Source organism: Podarcis bocagei, assembly GCF_964188305.1.
Source record: "Podarcis bocagei genome assembly, chromosome: 9".
Lineage (NCBI taxonomy): Eukaryota > Metazoa > Chordata > Lepidosauria > Squamata > Lacertidae > Podarcis > Podarcis bocagei.
The window spans coordinates 44995594-45018143 of NC_138134.1; the positions used below are offsets into that span (position 1 = coordinate 44995594).

The following is a 22550-nucleotide window of genomic DNA, read 5'->3' on the forward strand; positions in this document are numbered from 1 at the left end:
GACATTTTGCATTTGTAATTTTTCTTTTAAATGCTTTCTATTTCAGTGTTTCCTTTTGGGGACTTTAGTTTGTACCCCAAGAAAATGTTCTGTTGTATGCCCATGTACCTGTTCAGGGTGTGTGGAAGATCACAGACACGGCTACTTGCTACTTGCTTGCAATGAATGCTGTTGGAGACATGGAAAGGAATTTAACAGCAAATAATTAACTGATGAATCAGTAATTGGTGCTGGGAATTTTCGTTTAAAATGACTGTGTCATTACACAAAGCATACCCTCGCCAATTTTAATACCTTGGTGAGAGAAAGGGTGTCTTTTAAAGGTGCTAGATGGTATTTTAGCACCAGAGCTGTGATGTTGGCTAATGCACTGCCCAGTGATTGAAAGGGAAGTATAACTTTTAAGGTGAAAATAAAAACGTCTCATTGCTGAAATCAGGAAACCAGGTCTTTCATATTAGTATTAGTAGTTGCTTTTTGCCAAAGTTTTTTTTTTTTTTTTTTTTTTTTTGCTGTATGCCACCATCTAACAAGTAACACTGGCTGGTGTTACATGCTAATGGACTGCATCCCCTTAGAGACTTGGTCGTATTGAGAGAGTGAAAGAAGGCAGGCGAGGTACCACTTTTACATTAAAGCATGCATAGCTCAGAGGTCACGAAACCTCTTATTCTGCTCAAGGCTTCTGGGGACATAGAGAGTCTCAGTCTTTTAGCAGAGAGTAATGAATGGCACTTGCTGACTCGTTATCTTTCCACCCCCACCCGTCTGTCAGCAGGGGTTAGTGCTACTCAGCATAATGAGCCTGGTCTCTGCCTGCCAAATACATGCGGGTCTGAGAGTGCTTTCTCCCCAGTTGCTTTGTAAATCCGCTTTTACTTTTAGAGAAGATGGCATTAAGATGTGTACTAGAGGTGTCTCGCCAAGCTTTTTCTCTAAAGGTTGATAAGTGCTGTAAATGTGAGCAGAGAGTCAAAGATATGGAGCTGAAAAGGTGGCCTGGCTGAGCTTGAGATTGCCGACAGGGTAATAATGCCTACCTTAAATGTCTTTGGGACCTGGTTATTTGAAGGACTGCTTTGGAGGCTGCTCAAGGGCCCACCATCTTGGAACCCAAGATAGCTTACATGTGGCCCTGACCAGCACTGGTATGTGGCCCCTGGAAGGTTGACCAAAAAATGTTTCCCATCCCTGCTTTATAAGGATAGGAAGAATTTCTAGGGTATAATCCAGGCATAGGCAAACTCGGCCCTCCAGATGCTTTGAGACTACAATTCCCATCATCCCTGACCACTGGTCCTGTTAGCTAGGGATGATGGAAGCTGTAGTCTCAAAACATCTGGAGGGCCGAGTTTGCCTATGCTTGGTGTAATCTGACAATTCTAGTGTGTGCAGATCGGTTTTATCATGGCGTAAGCACAGGCTGAGGGAAGAAGTGCCATGCCACGAGGCTGCTGTGGATGCCATCTTCCACTCCCAAAGAATGTCTAGGCCTCACCTCAGTTGAGGCGGGATGCAGGGGTGAATGATGAGCAGAAACAGCACTCACACACCTGGTGCAACTTTGTTTCATGGGTTCGAGAGGTGATGGGAGAAGCGCCAGTCTGGATGGATCAAGTAGATTTTGCAGACTGGTTGTTGAGGGCACAGATCATTAGCTTTTATTGCATGATTTTTGTATTGTAATTCCTTTGTGCTGTCCTCAAAATGGCAACATGACTTTACAAAGCCATTAACATAGGACATTTTGAATTCTGTCTTTTGGAGTTCTAGTGAACTGTTGTGCCTCCTCAAAAAAAATTAGCTTATATTGTCTTCATTCAGGATCATCCTGCTTGTCGGGTGTGAAATATTATAGCCATTGAATACTACAAACAAATCTTTGATTTTCCCCTTATATAGTTTATATTTAATTCTGTGGTGACTGTCAATTTTGGAATTTTTTAAAATACATTGATCTCACTTACTCACTTATACACACACTTCTCATGGGCCTGATTTTTCCAATCATATCTTTTGCTGGAAATTTACTGGAGCTGTACTTTACATCCAACCAGTAATATTCACAACTGAGTTGCCAGGAGAGAGTAGCGTTATTAATAATCTATATAAAGCACTTTAAATGTGTCAAGTGCTTTAGAGCCATCCTCTCATTCATCATTGAGGCAACTCTTTGAGATAAGTATTAACATTTTTCAGAAGGTGAACTGAAGCTGCTAATGATTTGCCTAAGGCAACCCAATGGCCCATAGCTGAGCTCAGATATGATTCCTGGCTTCCCAGGTCCAGTCCCTTTGATCTCATAAATAAACGTGAAGCTACAGCTTGAGGATTATTCTTTCGAGTGTCTGTGTCCCACTGACTCAGAAACAAATCTTATGCTACCTGTAGAGAAAAAGGTATTGAGGAAAAACTTTGACTTCCGTATCTTTGCATATTAACAAAATGGCATGGCTAATTAGGCCAGTTAGAATTCCTTACAGTATGGTCTTTTCTACAGAGTAAGCAACAGCAGGCAGATAATAGTATTTACGAATAAAGCCAAGGCAAAATTTGTGTCCTGTTTGCAATTTATGCAATCCTGATTATTCATATTACGGTGTTTGAAATATGTTGCTTGACCTGCAGTATTTAATATTTTCCCAGTATATAAAAGCATCCGTCACAATGGAAGTGCAGTGACATACATCAAATATATTTGCCAACCAGATTGCTTCAGTTTTGGACTGCAGATGGATAACAGTAAATTTCTTTCTGTCTTTCAGAAATGTACCGCTTGCCATTTGCACATCAATGGTTATTGTCACAGTTGGCTATGTGTTAACCAACGTGGCCTATTTTACAACTATTAGTCCCGAGGATCTGCTAGCTTCCCAAGCAGTGGCAGTGGTAAGTCATAGTAGAATGTACCATGCAAATGAGTAAAGTTTTCAGAATAAGTTTCTTGATCACAATAGAAAACAGAGTTTACTGGATGAAGTCCTTAAAACTTAAGAATGGGAGAAGGTATTGAGGAATTCTACCAATTAAGTTGATACGTCTTTCCCTCTCTTTTGGCAGACTTTTGCTGAACGTTTACTGGGAAGTTTTTCCTTGGCTGTCCCAATTTTTGTTGCACTCTCTTGCTTCGGATCTATGAATGGTGGGATCTTTGCTGTCTCCAGGTGAGTCAAATGTGGGGTGAGGGTAAAGCCATAAAATTTGGATTTAGCATGCAAACTGGGAATATTACTTCAAAGGGGGAAAATCAACATTAAATAATGGCATTAGTTTGCAGTGAATTTTCCTCTCCTTTGCTTCAATACCACTGAATACAATTCAGTGAAATGTATAGAGGCAGGGCAAGAATACAGCTATAATCTTGCACACTTCCCATTCATTTCAATGGAATTTAAACAGCAATTTCTGTTTGCTGTAATATTGCAGTGATAGTGGCTTAGCACAAAAGGAGAGAAAAGAAAACTGAAGCAATGCTAACTGGCCCTTGTTTTTGAAGACTGACTAAGAGTGGCTGAAGGTAGAAATGTTCATGCTGATTTCCCGGGCTTCTAAATTTCTTTTACATCAGAACTTCTGATGCTTGTCTTGCATAGTAAAAAACCCCAGCACTGCTGAGGATAACTTTGAATGTGTTCTACACCTCTAGTGAGTTGCTTCCATTCATCTTGGTAATGAGTGTCTTTAAAAGCTGTCCAAATTTATTTTCCCACCAGGATGTTCTACGTCGCATCCCGTGAGGGTCACCTTCCTGAGATTCTGTCCATGATTCATGTTCGCAAGCACACTCCTTTACCAGCTGTCATTGTTTTGGTAATTCCTATAAACAAATGTCCCTGTACAAGGCTGCATGGCATGAATCTGCACTGGAGGATTCAAATGCCATTTAAATACTTCTTGAATCTCAGTTATTTATTTCTATCTCATACATTAGATGCATGTGAGGGGTGGAAAGTAATTGCAGAGGTGATCTATTCTAGAGACTCCTCCTTTTGACTCTCTGTTAGTTGCATTTAACTCTCGCTGGCTGGTGCCTAAATCACACCTCATTATGTTTTATTTGAAAGGTTGAAAGAGAGTGATTAGCTAAGCTCCTCTCAATGGAATGAATCTTCCTAGATAGGGATGCAGAGTAATAAAATTCTACATAAAAGCTACACACTAGTGTACTGTCTGGTAAGACCGTGAAGTCACATTACAGGTATCTTGCAGAGAAAATGCAAACAACAGTAATAGATAGATTGGTATTGCCACCTGCCTTCAGGGCACTGGTTCCAGGTTATAAAATAATGTTTGTTTTCTGATTTCTATGCTTTTTTCATATTTTTGTTTTGGAGAATCCAAAGCTGTACTCCTTAGTGTGCTGGCTTGGATACAAGTTCTTTAGAAACAATAACACCGATTCCCAAATAAACATATTTATCTCCTCTGGTCCTGTTGAAGTAAGATGACATGTGGATTTTTACAATGCAATTCATGTGCAATTCATATGGTTGTGATTCTGAATTTTCCATTATCTGTGTCATCTTTATCACAGAAGCATCCTCACAACTGGAACAATAGAAACAATGCTGCTTTCTAAATCACATAATTTGTAGCCTAGGAGAGGGCATTCTCGGGGGCAGCCCCAAGGTTGTTGAATTTCCTCTCCACAAATCACTATATAGCTTTCAGCGAATGCTAAAGATACACTTCTTTACCTTAGCCATTGACATATGAGATATGTTTTTTTTCAGTACCCGCCCAATTACTGTTAAGGTAAATTGTTTTAACTGTTTTTAAATATAGTGGTACCTTGGTTCTCAAATGTAATCCGTTCCAGAAGTCCGTTTGACTTCCAAAACATTCAAAAATCAAGGTGCATCTTTTGATTGGCACAGGTGCCCTGGAAACAATAGCTGACAGCCACATTGGACGTTTGGCTTCCGAAAAACGTTCAAAAACCGGAACATTTACTTCTGGGCTTTCAGTGTTTGGGAGCTGAAATGTTCAGGTACCAAGGCATTTGAGAACCAAGCTTCCACTGTACTGAATCAAATTTTTTGGTAACCTACCCAACACAGGATTTAACTTTGTCCTCCCACCCATCAGCTGGCATGAGTTGGGTTTGCTGATGGGCAGGTGGGCATGATTTTGGGAAAAAGGTTTTGTGGGTCAAATTGGACCACTAGTAGGCGAAGAAGGGCTGGAAGTTCCCCACCCCTGATGTAGTGTGCTAAGAACTATGGGGGCACCACAATGTTAATATAAGGAAATACGGCAATAACAGTTTGGGCAATAAAGCACACTTCTCATTTTAATCTATTTTGCAGCACCCTCTGACAATGATCATGCTCTTCTCCAGTGATCTCTACAGCCTCTTGAACTTCCTCAGTTTTGCCCGGTGGCTTTTTATAGGCGTGGCAGTTGCTGGGATGATTTACCTCCGATATAAGCGCCCTGAGATGCCTCGTCCTTTCAAGGTAACCTCAGGAATACGACTGTTTTACATAAATGCCATGTTTATACCATGTGTGCCTCCTCTCCCCCATAGGCATTTTAATGGAAAATATATTTTGTAGTCACACACTTACTTCTATACAAACTTGCGCATTCTATGAGATCGACTTCTAAGGTCTTTTTCTGGGTCTTTTCAGAGGTTCAGTGGGTGGCGACCAGGAATAAGGCTAGGTCAGCTGTGGTACCGTTGTTGAGCAATGCCTTCACAAAAATATTTATTTGGCACTAACCAGGGCGGGTGCAAGAGATTCCAACACCTTAGCCATCACTACTGCTGTGTTCCTCGCTCCCCCTCCTTTTCATGGCAATAGCAGCACTGCTCCCACTCTCATTTATTTCCTCAGCAACGTTAATTTCCCTGTTGCTCTAGCATCACTGCTAGCGCTAGCGAGGCGCCCCACCTACTCTCTCCCAGCCTTGCGCTAGGAAGGTCTAAAAGGGTGCTTCCTCAAAGTGGAGCATTCTGGGAAGCATGGCTGTGAGACTGGCTTTGCCACTGCCCCTCTAATTCTAGACATCATTTGTCCCTGCTGCAGCAAACTGCAGGGGCAGCACTAGTAATATCACAGCCACCCTACCCAGAATGTTTTGCTTTGTGGAAAGATCACCTTGGTCCTTCCTATGAGAGTCAGAGAGGAAGGAGGTGGAGTCAGAGAGCCTTGCTGGGCAGTTGCTGCATCAGCCAGGCCAGCAGAGGCAAAAAACAAGCCAGTGGGAGTTGCAGTCTGCCACCCCTCCACATCCGTTGCCTGAGGCAGTTGCCTCAGTTTGCCAAATGGTAGCTCCTGTAGTCCAACACCAACTTAAAACTGCCTTACTGTCCTGAGCATTTGATGGATGATAGTTTTATGTTGTTCCTCGCTGTTGCTAACCCCTCCGCCCCAATTAAATTTTGGTTTGGATTTTTTGACGGTTTACTTGGATTTTATTGTTAATTGGTTTTTGTGGTTGTGACAGGCATCGCTGTTGGAAACCGAAGCTGTTACTCATATTGTAGCATTTTCTTGATTTTAAAATCATCTCAAATTATGTTATCAGTTGTGATGACAGAAGCACATATTTCCCCAAGTTTATGATGGCTGCATAATGCTATCAGCCATCAGTGCCCATGTCCAAAATGATATTTAATTTGGCAGTCTCTTGCCAGGTTATTTATTGTACTTGGGAAAGAAAATCAATATGTACTTAATGGTTTTAAAAGGCAGCCCGTAACCTAGGCACCTTCCTTCATTGTAAAATTGATTCTAATGAGCAGTTACAAAAGGCGCCATCTTTGCTGCACTTGCTCCTGCCTTCTACTCCAATAGAAGCTTGAGAAAGGGACTCAGTACTAGAAAATGCATTTACAAGACTTCCAATTTAAAGACTGTGCATAGCAATGTAGTGTTTGTCTGAGTGGGTAATTAAGCAGCTGTTGGGATGCCTATTACATAAAAGTGCATTTAATTTGCTCTCTTTAGCTACTTGTATTTGCAGTGCCTGTCCTGAACACCTGTATTTCTATGAGACTTGCAGTGTGCCCCTGTGTTTTATCCGATTTATATTTCATGGAACATTAAATACCAGCGTCATTCAATAGCCAAGGTCAGGGTATTGCAATAACGTCTTTTGGTGTGTGTTGCAGGTGCCGCTCTTTATTCCTGCTCTGTTTTCTTTCACCTGCCTCTTCATGGTTGCACTATCACTTTATGCTGACCCTGTCAATACTGGCATTGGCTTTGCAATTACACTGACTGGCGTCCCTGCCTACTACCTCTTTATCATATGGGACAAGAAGCCAACGTGGTTTAGACGGCTGTTAGGTGAGTAAACGCCAATAGGAAATCATTCCCTTTGTTGTACATTCAGCTTTAGACCATACAGTAACTCTGAAAACTGCAAGTTTTAATTTTTTTGGGAGGCTTTGTATCCACTAGTTTCATTGCCACAGTAAGGCATCTACCTCATTATTTTTAATGTAAATGCCAATTTATTAAGCAGTTATTCTGTACCAGTAGAACTCAATACTTGAAGTAATACTCTTTGGACAAAAGCTGTTTCAAATTACTGAATCTCCCCTCAAATCCCCCAAGTAAGGATATATCTAACAAAAGCCATGGGGCCATGCTCTCTGGTCAAGCAGTAAATGATACTGAACTTTTATTTTACCTTACTGGCACTTATCATGGACTATCTCTATCTGCTTGGAAAAGAACATATAGTGAGAGAACCATATCCCCCCACCCCCAATAGCCTACTTTGACACAGTTTGTTTCTGTCATTGTCCCATGTATTGACATCTGAATTTTGGTTGTGTTTGATCCATGTTAAAGAGAGCTGTTCAGCTGTAAAGCAAATGCAATTAATCTCTGATCAGTATTGATCAACTACTAGGAGATGTCAACAGCAGCCAATATTTCCATGATTAGTACTAAATACCACAAGTAATTTGTGCAAATTCAGGGCTGATTTATGACCCAAACCTAGGTGCTAAAGATAGCACCACAAAAAATAAGTATTAATTTTACTTAAGCATAAGAAGAGCCTGCTAAATTAGTCCAATGACCCATAGTCAGTGGCGTAGCGTGGGTTGTCAGCACCCGGGGCAAGGCAAGTAATTTGCGCCCCCTAACCCGTGGATTTGCACCCCCTAACCCTAACCCCCAGATGTTGCGCCCGGTGCGGCCGGCCCCCCCTGCACCCCCCACGCTACGCCACTGCCCATAGTGGAGCATCCTGTTCTCACAGTGGTCAGCCTGATGCCTATGGGAAACCCACAAGAAAGACCTGAATGCAGTAGCACTTTCCCTGCTTGTGATTCCCAGCAAGGCAAAAGGCAAGTGTCAGCCACCATTTCTCAAAGGCACTTTTCACCTGTAAAAAAATCCACACTTAGCCTGTTTTTCTTTCTCACCCAGAATCAAATTAGCCACCCCTATACTGAAAACACAAAGTTTGCTTTTGTTTTAAGTGTATGTGCTAGTATAACAGAGTTTCTTCTGATGTTGGCAGCCTTCTCACGACTTGACTTGAAAAATGAACTTTTCTACTTTCAATTTACTGCACTACTTCAAGGTGTACTGGATTTTTTCAATTATCTAGTTACATAAAAGCAGAACAAGAATCTTATAAGGTAGATACAGTGGTACCTCTGGTTACGTACTTAATTCGTTCTGGAGGTCCGTTCTTAACCTGAAACTGTTCTTAACCTGAAGCACCACTTTAACTAATGGGGCCTCCCGCTGCTGCCGCAAAAGTTCTTAACCCGAGGTAATATTTCTGGGTTAGTGGAGTCTGTAACCTGAAGCATATGTAACCTGAAGCATATTTAACCCGAGGTACCACTGTAATTCCACTTGTAGCTTAGCAGCAGAACACAGCAAAATAGTTATCAGTGAAATCAGCATTAGAATTTGTGAAATAATTTGACTCTACAGTGCAGATTTGAGAATAATGATCTGTCTTCTTAACCATGATAAAATTAGATCACTTAAAAACAGTGCCATGAGTAAAAGGAATATAAAATAAAAATGCACATGACATTCTGTAGGAATCTTTCCTGCTATTAAAACTGATGCCTATAGCAGTTTATTTTTCTCTGTCTGAGAATAAGGCAGTGGAAGCAATATCTTTCACTCGATAGTCAACATTTCCAAAGCTTTTGGATCATATTTTTATGAATCAGTGTGGCCACAGGATGCCAGTATTGAACCATTTTATGCGAGCAAAAAGAAAACATTCCCTTCTAGGCAGTTACTGGAGAGACTTGATTTCTGCTTGCTGTGGCAATGCAGCTGATTCTTTGAGCTCTTAAAAAGAAGCCTATTATTTTCTCTGGCACGAGAAAATACAAATACCTGTAAATGATACAGACATGCATTGCAAACCTGGCTAAGATAATATTTACAGATATTAGTGTATTTCACCGTATATGATTAATGCCTGGAGAACTGAAATTTGTTAAACTATGTAATCATTTTTAATTGAAATATAATGGTTATTGTTTACTTAAATATGCAATGCTTTGTTAAATGTAGTTTGGTACTAGATGAGACTATCAAAGGATGTCAAGATGGATGCTCAATTTGTGTCTTAGTCTAGACTTCATGTCCTTGAGGGTCTAAGCTACTGTACATGAATTGTATGCTTTTCTATCTCAGTGACTAGAAGATTGACTGCACGTTAACCGTGTTCTAGCAAGCTAATATAATGTTACAATATAATGTTACACTGAGTTGCATCCAAAGACCTGGGTGAACCTGGCTTTGGATAACATGTGAGCTATAGTTTAGCTCATAGTAGTGGTGCTGTGGGTTAAACCACTGAGCCTCTTGGGCTTGCTGATCAGAAGGTTGGCGGTTCGAATCCCCGTGATGGAGTGAGCTCCTGTTGCTCAGTCCCTGCTCCTGCCAACCTAGCAGTTCAAAAGAATGAAGTGCAAGTAGATAAATAGGTACTGCTCCGGAGGGAAGGTAAATGGTGATTCCGTGTGCTGCTCTGGTTTGTCAGAAGCAGCTTAGTCATGCTGGCCACATGACCCGGCCAGTAAAACGAGATGAGCGCTGCAACCCAGAGTGGACCTAATGGTCGGGGTCCCTTTACCCTTTACCTTTACTAGTGCAGCTGCAGTAGTACTGGAGGACAAATAAAGTGGCCTAAGTCTGCTCTCCAGGAGCCTACAATTTTTTATGTTCATGCTAAACTAAGGTTTGGCTTAGCATTCTGTGAGAACTGGACTTTAGTTTACTTTAAGTCCCATTGAAATCAATGGAGCAAGTAAATTCAAATGTGCCACTGAAATCAATGGGAGCCTAAATTCATCTAATTTAGGCTGCAATCCTAACCTCAATTTCTTTGGAAATAAACCCCATTGAATTTAGTAGGATTCAACTTCTGAGTAGACATGGTTAAGATTGCACTGTTAGTCCAGAGATCCAACCCTCTGTTGCATGCAAGTTTAATCTTACAAATGGCCTTTCATAGAACCTTTCAAAAAGTCTCCTCTATTTTTGTCCTTTATAGACAAGACAACGTTAACATTGCAAATCATCTTGGAAGTTGTTCCATCAGAGGGGAGTGCCACATCATGATCTTCTGCAGCTGAAAGTAGCAGAGAGGCCAAGCAACCAGCTTCTTCATCAGTCAAGGAAATGTGTATGTGTTCACCTTCCTAGGCAACATGGAGAAATAATGAACTGTGGAGGGAACTGTTTTATAGTGTCAGTATTTTTATGTGTGGTTATCTGGTACTGTGGACTCAGGCCACATTCTTGAAAGGAGAAGCTATGGAACCTTTGTGGAACAAAGTGTATGCTCTCCTATGAGAATAGAGTCAATGTAATCTGAAATTCCCTTTATCATACAAGGGAAGGGATCAGTTTTTAACATGATGATTTGTACTGTGGTGTAAATGAACATTTGTTTAAAAATGTTCAAGATAGCTAAAAAAACCCAAGAGTGATAATGTCTGTATTGTGTGTATTAGGCCTAAAGAAAGAAAGGAGTAAAAAAATGTGAGTGCAAAATTACCCCATCCCTTGTTAATATCTGTTTTTGTTTCATTGAGAACACTACCAAGTTCAAAACTATGTACACTCTATTTACCTTTTTAGTTCTTGCTGATATGGATGGGCATCCTGTTCTTTTATACCAGGAGTAGCTAATGTGATGCCTTCCATATGTTGTTGAACTACAACTCTCATAATCCCTGACCATTGACCATGTTTGCTTTGGTGGGTAGGATCTGGAGTTCAACCCTGTTGGAAGGGCACCACTTTCCTTACTCCTACTTTAGATGAACCTAGCAATGTATTTACAGAAAAGCACTCTCTGAATGAACGGTGCCGACACAGCCACAGCAGCATCCTGCACGAGGTCACTTGGACAGGGTGCTGTACTGTTTCTCAGCTGCAAATTAGCACAAACACATTATATTGGATACACTGGATTGTGCTGATTCAGCTGAATTATTGGCAACACTTTATTGATGACTGGAAAGCCTTTAAGAAGATAGAGCCTATTGTCTCCAATCCTAGCCTCAGTCCTACCATGCCCTATCTCATACCACTAGCCCAGTAGCAAAACCTGTGTTGCTTCAATGCAGCTGTCCTTCTGCCTAATACTTAAAAGCACAGAAGCTTATAGGGTTGGACTATAAGGGAGGTTAGCATCTTCCCTGTGTTTGTGATAAAGCATCTTAAGAACAAATGCTTTCATTAGGCATATGGATTATTTTCCAGTTTTGACAGTTTCTTTTAAAAATGACAGCTACCAAAACTTTGGTTATTTCCAGTCTGGAAATTTGGGAATTATGCCCAGAAGCTTAAGAACCAAGTAATGAATGGTGTATGCCTCAGACAGCTTTGGAATTCTGTTTGCTATGGACAAAAGCCAAATGGCCAACTGTTTTTGAAACTCAGCACAGAATTAAGGAGTAGCTGGTGACATGTTGTATGGTTTTACTTTCCTTTGAACAAGAAGCACACACACAAACCCACTACTCACTTTGCACACACAAGTCTTGGTGTTTTCTTGTGTAACTTTTGTCCCACCCTATATCTTGTAAAGTTTAGTCCCAAGTTATCAACTGAAATCAAAGAAAATTCTTCCTCCAAACTCAAACATTTCCTAACTTCCTATTGCAAAAGTATTAATATTTAAATATTCATCTTGAACATCATATGTTGTTTGCCTTTGGTTTGAAGTAGAGGTTAACCTCTCACTAAAACCTCTGTTGCAAAGTAAGTTGCTATTCTGCGTTGGTAATCTTGCTTATAGTCATAGGTTTCTGGCAACAGGAGAAAGAAGGAAGTAGTTATTCACACAGCATATATGGAATCCAAAGTTGTAGCGATGTGATGGTGACTGACATGGATGGCTTTAAAATGGCATTATACAAAGTCATGGAATATCAGGCTGTCAATAAGTGTTAGTCAATATGTCTGTATATTACCTTCAGTATTGGAGACAATGTATTTCTTAATACCAGTTGCTGTGAAACACAAATTGAGAGTGCTGTTGTGATCATCCACTGCCTGTAGGCTTCCCACTGGCATCCGGTTAGCCACTGTGCTGATATTAAAAACAGTCTTTTGTTAACATAAATTCCTAACTTGAACCATAGTTAAATAGTTGGCTTGTGTGTATATTTAAAGGACACCATTTCTCAAACTTCTGCTGCTCCTCAAGCCCCTATAGTTAGGAAATCATTCCAGTTTATTTGCATCATAGTAGTTTTTTCTATTTAAATATTATTTATTTAGAGTGTCTGTGTTCTGCTCTTACTGGGGAAGGTTTTGCCCAGTATCCTCTATGTGTGATGGACTCATGGGAAAAACTTGCCCCATGAGCCCTTGCTGAAAAGGGGAGGGGAAAGCCTGTATAAGGCTGCTTCCCCTGGAGCTCTGGAACAGTTTGCTTTGAGAGCTTCCCACCTACCCACCCTCAGGTCAGAGCCTTCACTGGGCAATGCTGAACTGATCCTGGTACCCAATGCCATGTCAACCCTTGCCTGCCTGCTGCTGTCAATAAAGATTTGGTCTGATTTTATCCCATCACCATTGTATTTTGCTGCTCTCATGGGTCACATAATGTTCCTGCCTGGGCAAAAATTTTGACATACAGGGGAAATGAAAGAAAGGAAATAGGAAAATCAGAAAAACAGGCACCAATTTCTAAGCAGTTGTTCCTATAATGACCAGCTAGTACAGAATATGCTTTCTTTGCCATTAGTTTCAAAGAAAATAACCTCCCTCTTCAATTTATTTCACATATAAGTAATCTCAAGGGTTAACTTGAAAGCAATAGTTATACAAACTGATGTTACTTATGCTGACAGTATTCAGTTGAGTTCTTCTATTCCAAAGTTTCTTGGTTTTTTGTTTTATTTTTTGCATTTGGAAGCATAACATTAAGAAAAACTGTTATAGACATCACTTTTTAATAGGATTAGTGGCACCCTCACAAGCTCTGTGTCCTTAGAGAAATTGCCTTCTTCATTAATTGTGCAAGTGCACATTCTGTACAGAGTGAATAATTTGTAAAGTAATAGTGTGACTTTTAGAAAGGCACACAGGAGACTTATTATTCTAATTAATAATTCCATTGCATGAATATTTACAGTCATAACAATACGGAGCTATATTAATGAGGTACCCTCTGTGTGATAAAACAAGAGGAGTAGGTTGCAAAGAAATGTATAGCTGTACAAAACCCAGAGAGTAAACAACGTTGCACATAAAACAAATCCTCACATTGGGGGTCCTGGAGATTGGTAACACACACACGTCTTACAACCCAGTGCCATTCAGATGGCTTACTGAAATTCTCATCAGCACCATCTGGCATAGCCATGAAGGATGGGGCTGATGGGATTTGGCAGTCGGAAACACCTGGAGGGTTGGCAAAGGCTACCTTACAACATGGGATGTGCCACAGCCATAACACAGTGTATGGAAGAGGTGATCTAAAGGGGAAGCACTGTGGGTGGGAGAAGTTCCTCCACCCACTGCTAGATTTAACTCCAGTCTCCTCTGCCTGTTTCTTTCAGCTGAGCTTACCATCAACCTCAAGGGCCTTGCCAGGAGAAATGTGGCTAGCTGGTGGGGTTGTTGGGATTAAAGTGGCAGGCAGGGCAAGGATTCAGCACCCCTCACCCACTTGATACTCCTCTGCTTTACATCACTCCCTGCTTTACAACCATGTGGCAGAGCCAAATCTAGTTAAAGCCCAAGTATGTGTACAGACCTAATTAAATGCCAGCATGCAGCACTACAGCAAGAGGGATTCATAACAATACCTTAGAGCTCAATCTGGTAGACCTGCTTACATGAATAAGTGCGGGAAGGACGAATGCTGTAAAGTTCTATCCATCTCCATTTACCATCTGCCTATTGATTTTAAGCTGCCTGATACAGTGAGCAGGTGTTGGTCAGGAGCAAAGCTAGAAATATCTGCTATTACTCCATTTGTGTTTCACCAACAGTGAGTAATAGAATATACTCTGACTTTGTTTATACAGGTGTAATCCAATGGGAATTGGTAAGAATTCAGCAAGTGAATCTTCTTTTATTTACAAAAAGCTGTGCAAAGCCTTGCTGCTAATATAAAAAGGCTGATTAAGATCACATAAACCTAAGAAGGAAATGATAAACTTTGGCCAGAATAATTAATTACTACATATGCATTCCATTATTAATAGGCATTTGTAGTGCAATTCTAGGTACCTGCACTCAAAAGCAAAGCCTACTGAATTCAACAAGACTTATTCACTGTCCAATGGGCAAAGCTGATGTTTTGTAAACAATAGCCAGTTTGGAACTAATTTTCTTTGAAGAAATTATGCTTGATCTCTAAAGAGGAACTTAAATATCTTAATTAATCAAGTTCTTGCCTTTTACATTTATATCCAATGCATCTGAAGAAAAACAGACATATTGCTGGAGACTGTTTTGTTTAATATTGAGAATCTGAGATAGGCTCCTCTGTTTTAAAGAAGTAGTTGGGCAGTGGTCAAGAATTTCCTTGGCAGTCGGTTAATGTTCTCTATTAAATGTTTGCATGAGTTTCATATTTTCATTTCTGAGTTTAAAATTATTACATTGGGAGTGGGACGTTTAGGTTGTTGTTTAAAAAACCCTTTAATTTGCCACTGTCACTGGCTTAGCCAGTGAGAGATGTTGGAAGGGAGTGGGGAAAGAGATGAAATTTTAGCAGGTAATAAACTATCTGCTGTCATTCCTTTATATTATATAATGAGATCCAAAATGCACTGTAGATTATTGGCAACAGCACATTTTGCCTAGCTTAATTATGATTTCAAATCAAAGCAGTGGATGCTTATTGATTGGTAACTTCTCAGGCAAAGGCAGATAAGTGAAAAGTACTCAACATTCTCTTTTCAATATACCAAGCAAACAAATCTAAAAAGTCTGTAGTGAAAATAGAACTGCTTATAAATGTTGCAAACTGAACGCAATGAAATACGGTGTTTCTAACATGAAGTGCAGTGACTAAATTTCCCGGTTGGTCCTGTAGCTGGAAAACATGCTGTAAGGAGAATGTAAGTTTTGCAGACATATTGCCCCTATTCACATGTTACTCATAGCATTTACAGCTTGAAGCAGGAGTGGTGCTGCTACTCACAATGTAAGGTTCCTGCATTAACCATCCTTTGATACCCACACATCACATTTGTCATGAAAAGCAGCTGTTAATGCACAGAAGCTTCACATGAACAAAAGACTTATGCAGCCATACTCAACACCCAGACAATCTTTGGAGTGAACCATATTCAGTGTGAAGACACTGGAGGGGTGAAGTTGCCCAGGGATGCAACATCAAGGATGTGCCTGGAAACATATTCTAGTTCTTGCTTCAAAGCATGAGTGCCCTCTCGAGTAATATATGAATAGGGCTGGTGCCTATGAGAAATAAAGCAAACTAGGATTAACCCACTAATTTAAAACGGCACTATAGTACTTCAAGCACTAGAGATGTTTTCTAACAGCAGAGAGCTTCTATTCGGATGGCTTGTCCTTGTTTGCACTTTTTCAATTTCTCCTTTGAAATCTTGACAAGCCTTTTCATTACTGGATACATCCTCTGGGGTTCCTGTTCCTATTTCCTCATGATGTAGAGAATCTCCAAGCAGATTAGCCACATCGCTGGTGTAGCAGTTCTGGGTTGGAGAAGATGCATATCGCAAGGAACTGGAAGGTGGAGGCGGATGCTGTATGCTAACAGCAATGGGTTAAATTGTCACATGAAGGCTGTTTTTGAGTGGTCTCTGCTAAATGAGAGTAACTTGGAGATCTTTAAACTGTTGTAGTCTTGATATTAAGGACTTTGCATTGCAAGCAGAAACATGTTGGTCTGCAATCGTTGTAAAAGAGGAGTGCATGGCTAATGTGTGCGACACATACAGGGCCTACAAACATGATGCTCTGCAGTTCCTTTAATGTGCTCCTGGATCTGTTTGCTATTGGAAACGGGTGATATACACCTGTAGTTTTGGAGAAATCCATGTCAGCCCATTCCCTTCCCCCTTTGAATCTTAATTTAAATAGGACCATGTACAGGCATCTCTTTTTAAAAGCAAGCAAGACTGGATCCCTCAGGGACAGCTCTGATGCGGTGTAGGAAACCAGGAACAAAATGAATTTCAATCAAAAGTAAATATATAATAGTGTAATGAAATAGCCATGGAATTGTCCTGAACTAAGGGTAGAATAGCATCATTCCCTCAATCAACAGATGGATGAAGCACTCTTTTTGACCCTTATTAGACCCATTTCCTGGACATATGACTGTAATAAATATGCAATTAAGTTTTACTGTATTGCTGTTTGATGGCTAGCAGTGATGCCTGCTCAAAACATCCAGCAGCTATTCAAACGCCCACACACCTGACAAAGTGGCTGGAATAAGAGTTATAGGAGCAGAAATTGGTCTTTTTTGGGTGATTTGTTTGATTTTTGTATGAATTTGGAGATAGTGCTGAAGGTGATGCTGTTACTTCTAATTGTACAGAAGAGAATAACATGATAGGCCAATTCCAGATTCCTGAACAAAAGCTCTACATACCTCCCAAAAGTGTGGGAAAGCCCTAAAAGTATGACAAGGATGGATGAGAACCTATATATGCATCTAAAGCAGTTTCTGGCTGTACACTACTTACATTATGTAAAATAAATTGAAATATATTTATCTTCTCATTGTAAAGCTTTTAATTGAGCTCCTCTTGTACTGTTGATGTGTTAAATATGTATATACGTGTATACCGTTAAAACAAGTTATACAGAAATGCATTTTTGCTAAAAATAAAAATGCCCATTAAAAAGTCTTCATATTTTAAAATTCAGTTGCCACCAGGAACTGTTATGTGGTATTTAGGCATAGTGAATTACTGAGCACTGTCCCCATAAGCACAACACAAACTCTTCTCTTCCTTTTTTCCCTTGGCCGTAGAGAAATCTGCTGCAGGCCTGCCAGGAAGCTATGTAGAATCCTATAAGTCTTTCTACAAGGAAGCCTAAATTTGGCAGCGGGTATTCAACTGAAAATCAGGGTTTCATTTCATAAGAAATTTTTATAAACTGAACAAATGGAGGCAATTTATTTCATTCATTTCTTGTACAGAAATGAATGCCAGATTTATGAATAAGGGCGCTTTGTCTGTATTTTGCAGAAGGGTTTCTAATGCATATTGGGAAATTTAAGTTTTTGCAATCAAAATGTTCTGTTTCCCAAGCATAACGAATCCACTTTAAAAAAGCAGACTTTTTGCAGTTGGGAAAGTGATGGGAGGTTGCCCCTCCTCTTTAAGGGTATTCCATTAAAGGGATCCAGGGGTGTGGATCTCTTCTGAAGCCTGGGTATGGGCTAGGGCTCTCAGTTGATGTACATTGGAGTTGGCAAGGTTTTACCTGCCTGGACCCATCAAGTCCCGTGCAGATTTCTCAGTGGGCCAGATTGCGTGCACGTGCGTGATTTTCGGTGTCTGCTCACACACGATTTCTGGCACCGTGGAAGCAAGTTCCCATGCCACGCCGGTTTAGCACAGCATGCGGGGACTCACCAAACAGGTGGCTCGGTCTGGGGGTGTCTCGTGGGCTGGCTAAACTGCCCCCATGGGCCACTTGCAGCCCACGGGCCGCAGGTTGCCGACCCCCAATGTACATCAACAGGGCTCCCCCTACTGGTGGTTGACGCTTACTAGACTACCTGCATGGCACAGAAGGAATCAGATATAGTTGGTTCAATTCCAGTGCCTAAGCCAATGCCACTCACATTCTGTAACCAATAAAGTTGTGGCCTTTTTAGCCCATTAACCTAAAATACTAGTGTCCATGTGTTTCATTATTCAACAAAATGGGGGAGGGCTCAGGGTCTTGACACGCAAGAAAATAAGGATGAGCACTCATTGTGGTGTAGCTCCTCACCAAACAAATATGACAGGCTATTCAATAAAGACTGGATATCATCTAACCTCCCTATAAACATTGCGCAAGCAAATCAAGATGAATGGTTAGCAAATAGGGCATCTGGAGGAGCCCAGCATTCTGAATGTCACATATCCATTTGTTCCTCATTCATACTCATTCAGAGTTCAGATGGTGGTTCCAATGAATGGAGGAGGGAAAGGGGGAGTGAAATTACAAACTGCACAACCTTCTTCTTTTTTTAAAAAAATAATTTTTATTAACCGACCAATCAAATCACATCACATCACATCACATAAATTCCGAATTACAAAGCCGAATTTTAATTTTTTTGTTGGGGGGACCCATATTTCAAGTTCCGAAGGGGATTCCAATCATCATCTTGCTGCTGCGTTAATATCCACAATATCTACAAATCTGTCCAAATAATATTCATAATTCTATCCAGTCTTATCTTGCTGTTCCTACATCTCATCTTATTCATATATTTTTCTTTTTTCTTTATGATCTCTTCTGATAATCTCCTTAAGCAAGTAAACACTAGTTATAATCCTGTGTGGATTTTTCCGTTCGTCCAATCACCATATCGAGATGGTTTCCATATATCATCACTTCCATAAATAAAAGCACACTTTCCATCATTAATCTTCGCAAATCTGTCGCCTTCTTTAGTCCCACTGAGGAGGCTCGCCCACATATGAAAACAGATCCATTCCTCCTCCCAGAAATAAGTCTTTCGACAGAACTTGCCAAAATGGCGATGCTATTTTTTACTGCGTCATCCCAAAGCTCTTATACTCTCCACAATCTCCTTAAAACATGCTTTTGGTTAGAAAATTATCTCCACACAGTCTTAAATCATCAGCTTAGGTCATTTAAGCGGCATTTCTGACTTGTGTGGGGGGAATTCTTGGTTAATCACATAGAGAAAAGAAAGGAAAGTCCCCCCCCCATCCAGTCCCGTTGCCGACATACCGAGCCTTGGTGTGTCTTCTCATGATAAATTCCTGTTTATCCGACCCGTCTTCTTTCTCAGAGATCTCTTCAATTAGCAGTCTTTACTCCCCATTCTTCCTTGAAATATGTGCATTAGCTTCCTCCTAATTGTTTCTTTTGAAGTTGCTGCAGCTAGAGGCGTGAATCAGAGACAGCGTCCAGGAGCGCCGAAGTCCACAAAAGGGCTTTCTGCCTAGTGCCCCCACCCCCTCAAATTCGGGGGTGGTATAGGGCACAGCAGGCAAGGGCAGTTCCCCCCACCCGCTTGGGGGGGCCAGGAGGCTGCTTACTCCCATCACAGCCTCTTAATTACCTCGTGTGGGTCAGAGAGATGTTATTGTAGACCATCTTCCAATGCGCCCCTAGTGGCCCCCCAAACTGCACAACCTTCAACTCAAATATATTTTAGCAAAAATATCCAACATTCTGCAAGGACTTCGGGCTGGAACTTTTCCTGTCCCCATGTACCCTCTAAATCTGTTCTGAGGGTTTCTCCAACCCTCTGGAGAAGATGTGGGGGAGGTGCAGGGGTACACAGAGAGAGGAGCAAAGGAAGTTCTGTTGTGCAAATGGCAATCCCTGTGCTAATGGAACTACTTCATTCGACAACACCCTGACTTGCCCAATAGAGCCACCATTTCTTTGTGAGTCTAGCTGTATGGCTTTCTAAGTTGCCTACAAAACAGGAACCTTATGTTGGAAATTTGGCAGGTCTAACCCCCTGCAAGGGTAATTGCCCGAGAGCAAAAAATTGCCCTCTTTCCTGTCGTCTGTGAGCCCAGGTAGATGTGATGTTAAATGCACATTTGTATTCCATATCCATATTTTAAAAATGCAGATGACAGCTGCTGGGGAAAGCCAACAATTACGGAGACTGCTGGAGTAGGAGTTTCACGCTTTCCTCCACTGTTGGAAATCACTCCTCCAGAGCTGCTCTTTGCCTTGAGAAGGAGGTTAGCAAAAATTTGCCCACCCTACATATGAAATAGAGGAACTCCTTTCCTTTTTCACAAAAGGAAATTGTGCTCAGTGCTACCTTTATCTGGTTCTCAGGACTGCACTGTGCATTCTGGCACCACCTTTTTAGTGATTGTCACTGCCATAGAATCATAAATTTGGGCAGGCTGCCTAGTCCCCTCCCCTGCTTGATGCAGAAAATCCAGAGCTAGAGCATCACCAACAGATGGCTATCTAAGGAGGGGGAGCTCATCACCCCTTTAGGTAGTTGGTTCCATTGTCAAGCTTCTCTTGCCCATCTCAGTCGCTGATAGAAATGTTGATGGGTTGGACAGAGCCATGCTCAAAATAGGTCATGTGTTTCATGGGCAGAACCCTACATGCAAGTAACTGTATGTGTGGTGGCTCTGTTCAGATGTTCAACCAATATAAGTATTGTTTATGGACTCTGCTGTTTTTCTGCCTATGTATGTGAATTGCATCTGAAGACCTGAATGGGGCTTACATATCATATCACACACAGTGCCTTCATGAAGATGTTTTAAAATTGTTTTATCTGTTTTTAATTGTTTTGAAAGGGTTTTAGTATGTTTTTATTTTGTTCTGGATATTGTTGTTTTTAATTATTGCTTTATTACTGATGTGTTTGCTGCCTTGGGCTCCTTTGTGAGGAAGGGAAGGATATAAATTTAATAAAACAAAATAGAGGCCCTTTTAATTATGAATGGTTCCCCCCCAGCCATTATTTCATTTGGGGAAGGGGGAAGGGGCCTGGGAGCCATTGTCATAACAGCCTTTGGATGATTTTAGATTCTCTATCACTGGATCAATACCTATTGACTGAGAAAGGGCTTATGGCACACCGTGGGGGGACAACCCTGGGAATTATTATTACCTTGTACAACCTGCACTAAATATGTTATGTACCTAAGTTGTGTACCTGCCGACTACCTGTTTGGCCTCTTTTATGAATGCTAAGCTCACAAAGATTCAGAATCAATAAAAACAATTTCTGCAGGGAAAGGAGAAATGTTATTAGGGAAGTTGAAATATGTTTTTGCATTAAAGTGTCTCTTTTCCTAGATTATATGGATATTTTGGAAACAGGACTGCCCACGTTCAAAAATAAAACAAAATCCTCCAACGTACTATAAAACTTCTTTCTCCAGGAGAGCAGACTATGTAGAAGAGAGAAAATGGTTTTCTGGTGAAGTAAATGTACAACAAACAACATTGTGTACACTAATTCTGGGCTGAAGGCTGCTCTCTGCAGGGAATGAATAATGGCAGGGCAGCCATCTAACAGCACCATCTAACTTTCACGTGAAAGCTCCAATATCAATGAATTTGCTCCTAAGCGCCTTCTGTGGTTTCTGAGATGCCGCGGCTGTAGCCTGATATTCTACCCAATGGTAAAATTAGTAGAACTTGAGTTCTTGAACTCTTGGGGTGAAACTAGACCTGCAGCACCAAGGAAAAGGTCACAAAGAAGTTAGCAAGATTTTGAGTTCATCAAAACTCTTCGCCGGAGCAGATGATACACATAAAAAGAAAGGAAAGGAGCGGGGAAAGACTGTTTTAGAGCAAGATGGAGAAATGCTTTTCAGGTTGAAATGCTTTTTAAGACAGAATGGTGGAGGTTTTACGCAGACCTAGTTGGTTCTGGTCAATGTTATCCTACTTCTAATGGGCCAGCATCACTATGTGAAATCTTGTAGACTACTTATTATCCCAGTTTACTACACATGCTTATGCTACACAGAAACCATTAACTGTTTCCAATGACTAAGGAAGTTTACATTGTTTTCCACATGTAAAATTTGCCATGGAGCATCCTTGTATTTTCTTAAGTAGGTGAGGTTGAATTTTATCTGTGTTCTCATCCACTGCCAATAATAATGCCCATTTTGGATTCCTTTATGCACCTTGCAATGGCATCCCTTGTATACTGGTCACACCATCTGTATGCTCATATGAAGTAGGCTTGACATGTAACTTTTTTTTTTTTTTTGCATGCTTCTTGTCCATTTTTCACTATGGAGAAGGGTGTAGATGAAAATGCCATGCAGAGATGGAAAATGTTTCAACCTAAATGAATTCAAAATGCACTTAATTCTAAAACTGCTCTAAAAACCTTTTCTTGCCAGATTATTGATTTAAAAAGATAGTTGGCAGAGGCTT

At 40.8% G+C, this 22550-nt stretch overlaps 1 protein-coding gene across 3 annotated transcripts in view; it reads left to right on the top strand.

Moving 5' to 3' along the window:
- Positions 1-18312, top strand: part of SLC7A11 (solute carrier family 7 member 11) — a 106967-nt gene extending 88655 nt beyond the window's left edge. For 2 of the 3 annotated variants that reach the window (XM_081209218.1, XM_081209217.1), the window contains exons 8-13: positions 2766-2889; positions 3061-3164; positions 3714-3810; positions 5310-5459; positions 7121-7298; positions 10498-12586. In XM_081209218.1, the coding sequence (XP_081065344.1) occupies positions 2766-2889; positions 3061-3164; positions 3714-3810; positions 5310-5459; positions 7121-7298; positions 10498-10565 (721 nt within the window). In that variant the 3' untranslated portion in view covers positions 10566-12586. Of the gene's footprint in view, positions 1-2765; positions 2890-3060; positions 3165-3713; positions 3811-5309; positions 5460-7120; positions 7299-10497 lie in introns of all 3 variants that reach the window. The other variant, XM_081209216.1, reaches the window with a different exon arrangement.
- The last annotated feature ends 4238 nt before the right edge of the window (positions 18313-22550 follow it).